General features: G+C 35.5%; 1 protein-coding gene across 2 annotated transcripts in view; it reads right to left on the bottom strand.

Moving 5' to 3' along the window:
• The window catches only part of LOC106871623 (uncharacterized), a 20,297-nt gene that overhangs the window by 10,950 nt on the left and 366 nt on the right, over nt 1-8,981 (bottom strand). For both annotated transcript variants that reach the window (XM_014918191.2, XM_014918192.2), the window contains exon 2: nt 2,557-4,010. In XM_014918191.2, the coding sequence (XP_014773677.1) occupies nt 2,557-3,877 (1,321 nt within the window). In that variant the 5' untranslated portion in view covers nt 3,878-4,010. The remainder of the gene's footprint in view (nt 1-2,556; nt 4,011-8,981) is intronic.

Genomic DNA, 8,981 nt, shown 5'->3' with positions numbered 1-8,981 from the left:
CACATAAGCATATATATATATATATATATATATATATATACACACATATACATATATACACACATACAAATGTGTACAAATACATGCATACACATTTATATACACATGTATAAATGCATATATGTAAAAACATATATACAAACACAAATACAGATACATATGTTACATACATACATACATGTAATATACATATACACTGTATATGTGTGTGTGTGTGTGTGTAGATATATATATATATATATGTATGTATGTATGTAGCCGAGAGTCATTTTTCTACCTGGCCGGCTCCTGTCAACCGTCCTACCCATGCATGCATGGAAGATGCACATTAAATGATGACGATGTATAGGGTGTTTGAAGTGGTGTACAGACATTGCATATTAAGAAAAAAGAGACAGTCAGAATTTCAGATAATTCTTTATTAACACTTTCATTCGTTTAACTGAACTCTTCAAGAAAAGTTGAACCAATTTTTTTTTAAGAGTTCGGTTAGATGAACAAAAGTGCTAATAAAGATATGTCCAAAATTCTGACTGCCTCGCCACTTATTACACTCTCAGAGTGGTTGGCATTAGAAACCATGCCAAATCAGACTCAAGTTTGGTGCAGCCCTCAGCTTACCAGCTCTGATCAAACTGTCCAACCCATGCCAGCATGGACAACAGACGTTAAATGATGATGATGATACACACACACACACATATATATATATATATATATATATATATATATTAGTTAAAGTTTAACATTTTCAGGAAGCCATTGTACAACTGATGAAACATATATTCATGTACATACATGTCAGGCTTCCGCATAGTTTCTGCAGTCATTAGTCAATCAATATCTGTAGTAGAAAATACCTGTCCAAGATGCTCCACAGCAGAATAAAGCCCAAAATTACATGGTTGCTGAGTGAACCTTTAATCACTCAACGTGTCTGCATTTATATATATTATCTGTTAGTAGGTTATATGAATTTTTAAGAATGCTTGTTTTTGTGTCTGTACTTTACGACCGTGGAGGCGCAATGGCCCAGTGGTTAGGGCAGCGGACTCGCGGTCATAGGATCGCGGTTTCAATACCCAGACCAGGCGTTGTGAGTGTTTATTGAGCGAAAACACTTAAAGCTCCACGAGGCTCCAGCAGGGGATGGTGGCGAACCCTGCTGTACTCTTTCACCACAACTTTCTCTCACTCTTACTTCCTGTTTCTGTTGTGCCTATAATTCAAAGGGTCAGCCTCGTCACACTGTGTCACGCTGAATATCCCCGAGAACTACATTAAGGGTACATGTGTCTGTGGAGTGCTCAGCCACTTGCACGTCAATTTCACGAGCAGGCTGTTCCGTTGATTGGATCAACTGGAACCCTCGACGTCGTAAGCGACGGAGTGCCAACAACTTTACCACCTCAATTAACCCCTCTCCCCCCACAACATATAAACGTACATGTAATACCAACAGTGAAACTTTCACATCTTACAAAAGAATGAAAACATTAAATACTGTAGTTCCAGATAATTTTCTTATTCGTTTACACATTTCAGTCATTTGACTGCTGGCATGCTAAATCACTGCCTTGAAGGGTTTTAGTCGAACAAATTAACCCCAAGACTTATTCTTTATAAACCTAGTACTTATTCTATCATTCTCTGTTGCCGAACTGCTAAATTATAAGTTGGGGGGGGGGGGTCAAAAACACACCAACATCAGTTCTCAAGTGATGGTGGGGGAACAAACAAATAGATATATCAACATCATCATCATCATTTAACATCCGCCTTCCATGCTAGCATGGGTTGAACGATTTGACTGAGAACTGGCGAACCAGGTGGCTGCACCAGGCTCCAATCTGATCTGGCAGAGTTTCTACAGCTGGGTGCCCTTCCTAACGCCAACCACTCCAAGAGTGTAGTGGGTGCTTTTACGTGCCACCGGCATGAAGGCTACTCAGGTGGTACTGGCAACGGCCATGCTCAAAATGGTATATTTTACGTGCCACCTGCACAGGAGCCAGTTCAGCAGCACTGGCAATGACCTCGCTTGAATGTTTTGTTCACGTGCCACCAGCACAAGTGCCATTAAGGCAACGCTGGTAACGATCACGCTCAAATGGAGCTATTTACGTGCCACTAGCACGGAAGCCAGACGGCTACTCTGGCAATGATCACGCTCAGACGGTGCTCTTAGCGCTCCACTGGCACAGGTGCCAGTCATCGAATTTGGTTCAATCACGAATATATATACAATAGGCTTCTTTCAGTTTCCATCTACCTAATCCACTCACAAGGCTTTTGTCGGCCCGAGGCTCAAGTAGAAGACACTTGCCCAAGGTGACATGCAGTGGGACTGAACCTGGAATGTGGTTGGGAAGCAAGCTTCTTATTACATAGCCATTGTAATTAGCATTATACTTACTAATCCTAAGACAGAATGATCACAGCTGGAACGACATTTATCACAGACCTGCTCAATGAAGACTGACCTGGTTCTAAATAATAACATAAATAAATAGCAAATGGACACACAAAAAGAACAAAAAAATATGCTTGACTTACGTTGTAAATAAAGGATATAGCTGTTGACTGTGTAATATATGATCATGATAAGTTCTTCACAAGATTGTTCATGGTATGATATAACTTCAATGTCGCTATAAGTACTAAACATAGAATTCTTCCGTGGTAAGGCCTGAAAGAAACATTCTGCTAGACTAGTAAAAGAAACAGGCATATCATCCCATTGTAACGTTATGCTATCATAATACAATACCAAAATATTTTCCATCATTTTAAATCGTATCAACTCTGATTTGATAGATGTAATCAATTTGATACGGTATTTCAATTGAGGAAGGTTATTGTATAAACTGACAAGATGTTTAGCAACATGTTCAGCCATTGAAATACTTTTGCAACTAATATATACAGAAATTTCTAGTAATTTTTGCAATTTATGAATTAGAATTTCTAACACATCAGAACTTTCTTCTTGTAAAATATTAAAAGAATATTTCAACATTGTAATTATGCACCTAACAGAGGAATGAGCTTCTTCATTGGCAAGTATTTTATAAGTCTGGAACTTTTTTATTTCAGTGGTTTTTGAGGAAACAATTTCATTCAGTTCAGATTCAAAAACACTTAGACAAAGTTCAACAACCAAAAACAAGTTAATTAATGACACTGGTGTCGCCTTTGCTATCTCTGAAAACTCAGACCAGACGAACCTGATGTTTTCTGGGTAACGGTGACAAATAACATTAAGAAGTCGATAGATTTCAGAAGAAGACAAATGAAGAAATTCATTCATTTTGTGAGATTTATCAGAGTTGATTGATATAAGTAATTTAAATAAGTTTTTGGAAACGGAAATATCAGGTTTGCAGTTATATAAAACATCAGTAATATAAGATGTATAATTGGCGAATGCAGTCCCTTCTTCAACGTATGAACATATAAGTGTCATAGACAACAAAGACTGAAGTTGTAAGCTTTTACCATATTTTATCACATCGGTTGACGGAGACTGAAATAAATAAGGAACAAACAAACATTTTTTGATTATATTCTGTCTTGGAAAATAAGCATCCACTACACAGTTCGTGTTGGGTTTCCTTTCTGGTATTGTACAAAAAGAATTTTTGGTGTCATCATTTGTATCCTCAATCAAAATAACATCATTTTCTTGATTATCAGAGTCATCATCAACTTCTATTACAAAGTCAGGTCCAATTTTAGTCCCTGTACAAGATTTTGGTTGGTTAAATCTAGACAGAAACAGATCCTCTGTATCTGAAAGCTCTGTTAAATCAGGTAGAGAACTCCACTCAGAACTGGAATCAGACAAAATAATACAATGATCACCACTGGACTTCATATTTATCCAACCAAATGCTTATTTTCTTCTTTTTCCCTTTTTTCACTTTCAACAAAGGTTCAGAAATGGTAAACTGGAACTGTTGCAGCAGCTACTCTTTAATTGTGTCCAATCATACATCATTTCAAAGTTCCTGCAATAAAATTAGACAACATGGTTAATGGAAAAGGTAAAATTGGTATAAAAACAAAAGGTGCAAACTTCATAAACGAATATAAAACTAGAATGCTATTGTAGACTTTGTATTTCATGCTTTGAACACTTTATTATAATCGGGTGAGGGTAAGTTGATTACATTGACCTCAATACTTCACTGGTACTAATTTTATCAACCCCAAAAGATGAACAGAATAGTCAGCCTCAGCAGAATTTTAACTCAGAGTGTAAAGACAGACGAAATGTCATTAACAGAAGAAGTGGTGTTTGTATGTGGAAGATGTACAGGAACCTTCAAGTAGGTATCATTCTAAATTTTTGAAAATATTTAATGTAATTTCTACTGTACTTCATCTTGGAGAGCATCCAAAAAGAGACATTTTGATATCTCATTTGTGAAATTTAGGTGAATATTTTAGGAAATATGACGATTTGAATGATTGAAATTGTGCCTAATTAGTCATATTTGTGATGTCATATCTTTGAAATTGAAGCAATAATCATTTTCAAATTACACAAATCAATAGTGAGCATGGTATAGCAGTTACCAACTTTTTTCAGGTTCTTGGTAAAAAAAACTTTTTCCTTTTGACAAATTTTAAAAATATTTATGTAAAGCCTATTTTGTTACATGTCACAAAGAGTCAATTCCACAGAGTTTTCAGACCTAGTTAAATCCAAAAGTACAAGTCACAGTGTCTTGAGTTTTGGCACATTTGTAATTGGTATAGAACTAAATAAATCTTGGTAGTGTGCAAGAGAGACGACTGTGGTGGTATAGTCATGTTACATAATATGGATGAGGACAACTGTGTAAAAAAGTGTCATACCCTAGCAGTAGAGGGAACCTGTGCAAGAGAGGAACTCAGGAAGACCTGGGATGAGGTGATGAAGCACAACCTTCGAATGTTGGGCTTCACGAAGGTGATGACAAGTGATCAAAACCTTTAGAGATATGCTGTGCTTGAGAAGACCCGGCAAGCCAAGTGAGACTGTAACTGTGGCCTATGCCAGTGCAGCATAACCAGCCCATGTAAGAGTACCCTTCAATCATTGGGCAATAAACTGCGTTTGCGAAGACCTGTTGAGTCCAGTGAAGTCATTGTCGTAGCCGATGACAGTACCGCCTGATTGGCACCCATGCCAGTAGTATGTAAAAAGCACCATTCGAGCGTGGTCGATGCCAGTGCTAACTGACTGGTCTCATGCCAGAGGCACGTAAAAAGCACCATTCAAGCATGGTCGTCGCCAGTGCTACCTGACTGGCTCCCATGCCGGTGGCACGTAAAAAGCACCATCTGAACATGGTCAATGCCAGTGCCGGTGGCACTACACTCTCAGAATGGTTGGCATTACGGAGGGTATCCAGCTGTAGAAACTTTGCCAGATCGGATTGGAGCCTGGTGCAGCCTTCTGGCTTGCCAGCTCTCAGTCAAACCGTCAAACCCATGCCAGCATGGAAAGCAGATGTTAAATGACAATGATGAAGATGATTTTGGAACATGACAACATTTCAATAAAATTTTAATGGACTATTGAAAAGGGCTTTATGTGGCAGAGTTTTGAATCAGGACTCCTACATAAGTTAGATTTTCTCTGTTTTGACAGCGGTTTCCCTAATTTTTTTGGCATCATAGTCTTGGAAATGATGGGGATAAGCTTTTTATTAAAAAAAAGTTTTGAAAAATTTATGATTTTTTTTTTGTGCACACACATACCCTTTCCATCTCCTACCTCCTCCAAACTGATTTTGGCCAATTTTGTTTGCACCACGCACTTAAAAACGATGAGAGAAGCCTTTTCAGTTAAAAAAGAATTTTGAAAATATTTGCAAACGAAAAGATGTGTGATTTAAGGAAGATTTCGCTGCTGTTTCTAGCAAATCCCACAAACACCTAATACCTTTCTCAGAATTGTACGTTGACCTAGATTAAAAGACAAACAAAATGTGAAAACTAATTCCTCGATTCAAGCATTAAAAACATAAATTAAAGGCATTAATAACATCTGTAACTTACAGCAAACTCATTAGGAGAGAGAGAAAAAAAAACAAAATAAATATGTAAGCACTAACACAAATTATTCTGAATAAACTGAATAAATTATTCTGAATAAACTGAATAAATTACATCTGATTTTGATAAGTCTACAAAATTATATTCATTGCACAATATAATTTTTATTGGCAGAATTTGACCAATATTTTCTCAAAGGAAAACAAATCTTACATGTACAAGAATATCTGCTAGGTTTGTCTAGTGGCTCACTACATATTGTTAAAACACTGAGACGGAATAAACAACATTCTCAATACAACAACCTCTTGCTAAGTTTGGACTCTAAAAGATTTATTAAACTCAATTTAGTGCATTTTTTGTAGAAATATATATTTACTTGGTAAACTTGAAGCCTTAGATTTGTGTTCCATTTAACCTCTCATCACATGCAACTACTTGTTTGGCAAGTAAGGTGAGTATACCATCCTCTTTACTCACTTTGCACTTTTTAACCATATCCTGGCCAGAATTATCAATGATCACATTGAATTCATGAGAAATTTTTTATTTTCTTGAGATAAAAATCTTCAAGAAAATATGTCCTTTTCTACGTGAAAATTAACAATGAAATTTTAACTTCTATATTTCATAATGATTGTCTGACCTACCCCCCATCAATTTTTATATCAAAATAAAGTGAAAACCTTCCTCTTCATGACAGTATGATTTTTAACACAACTTGAATTATGGTGCTTGAGTGCATTGAACTAGAATGTTCAGCAGTCAAAAAAAAAAAAGACAAATTTTGTAAATGCATGGAAATACCCTGACACAATATGTAACTGTCGAATTTTAATTAAAACTACATGAGAAGAAAGTTCACATCCAGAACTTTCAAATGATATATAACTTCCCTCAGAAAATATTTATTTTGACATGAAAATGATGAAGCAAAAGGTGTGTTTTTGTGTGTTCAGACTGTGTTTGTCTCCATTGTACAACATTCTATAGTGATACCTACTTAAAGATTAGATACATGGGAAACTGATCTCCTCACATGCTCCCTCTGAGTGAAAGGAAGGTTGTATGAGGCATGTATACAAACAGCAATGTCACATGGTAGTGATACAAGGGCTCTGAATGCAGAGGACATGTGAAGACAAGAGAAGAATGAAGCTAGTATACTCCACTGGATGTGCAATGTCAATGTACACGTATGACAGACACTAGTGTATTGAAAGAAAAGTTAGGCATAAAAAGAAATAGATGCAGTGTGCAAAAGGGAGGACTGCACTGGTTTGGTTTTGTGACATGTATGGATAAGGACAGTTGCATAAAGTGCAGATTACTTAAAATGGATAAAACTTATGGACAAGGGAGACCAAGGAAGACATGGAACAAAGTATTGAAGGCCAATATTAAAATGCTAAATGTAGTCCATAATATACTTCAAATCTACACAATGAGCAGGTTCCAAGAGAGGTAAAAATAAATAAATGAATAATAGATGGATAATGTATCAATTCATTACAGTTGTTTCCAATTAATTTTTAATTGATTTATATTTTCATGAACTACAACATTCAAAATCCGACGGAATGTGCACCTCTATGATTCTATAACTTTTGCTGATTGTAGAATGAACTTGTTGGTTCAGTTTGGTAGTATTATGTGTGCATATATATATATATATATATATAATAATAATACAAAGAATATATATGCATGTATACACACATATATGTACATACTTACATCTACATGTGTATATAGATGCATATCAGGGTACAGGACGTTAGAAAAATGAACTACAGACAATGGAACGAACACAGAGGAAAACAAATAGCCACTTGGAATTAATCCTTCGTCAGCTGCCTCTTATTCTAACTAGACGTTTCGAAGATAAGGCAGAATGTACTCTAGAATAGTCTCTTATAATATATATATATATATGTGTGTGTGTGTGTGTGTGTATTTATATATATCCCTCTCATGCTTAAGGTATATTTGCCTTCACTATATCAGTCTCTATCTAGTCTCATACATTCCTCACTATCTTTTTTTATACTGTCCTTTATTCCTCACAAGTCTTCCACCCATAATCTACTTCACTCTGTCTTCAATAATGGAACTAGTAACTACTAATAACTTTTATTAAGGATATTCTTCAATTCTTCCTCTCTGAAGACAGCTTTGTCGGCTTTTATATGGAAATTTTTGTTTGCTGAGATATGTACCAATTTGCACAGCAATTCTAGAAACAGCAGTAGACTATATGCACAAGTTCTTACTCCCTTAATTATATTATACTTTCTACCCCTAAAACTCCATTGTAACAACTCTACAATTATTTCGTTGCTATTATGTTAAACTGTCGTATGTCCAAATGCGTTTTGTTTATTTTTTTCAATATTTATTTTTGTTTGCAATAGCCGGTTCTTTTGATCAAACAATCGTATCTCCAGCTGCTTCAGATGCCAAGATATCAAAAATTGTCAAAGTGTAGTACAACGGTTTTGCTACGGAATGGTGAAACTATTTTTTCGTTTTCTGAAAAAGCAACGTTTTGGACTTTCGATACTTCTATAATAGAAACTGTTTGAATTATAAATTACATGCTCTGAAATGATACCACGTTTGCATGTTCATTTTTCTTTCTAATATATATATATATATATATACACCTGCTCGAAGAGGACTACTAATAGCCATTTACTGCTAGGCAGGTACAACAACACTTTCGTTTAAGTCACAATTCAAGTCGGAGTTTCAGTTGTAAACTAATATGAGTACTACTTATTGTATATGCCTATTACATTGCGTCATTAGATACAATTTTATCTATGTTATAATATATATATATACACACACACACAAACATGTATGCGATGTGTGTATATATATATATATATATATATATATATATATATATATATATATATATATATATA

This window comes from Octopus bimaculoides, chromosome 2 (assembly GCF_001194135.2).
Source record: "Octopus bimaculoides isolate UCB-OBI-ISO-001 chromosome 2, ASM119413v2, whole genome shotgun sequence".
NCBI lineage: Eukaryota > Metazoa > Mollusca > Cephalopoda > Octopoda > Octopodidae > Octopus > Octopus bimaculoides.
The sequence above is the reverse complement of the archived record's forward strand: the minus strand, read 5'-3'. Positions and strand labels throughout refer to the sequence as shown.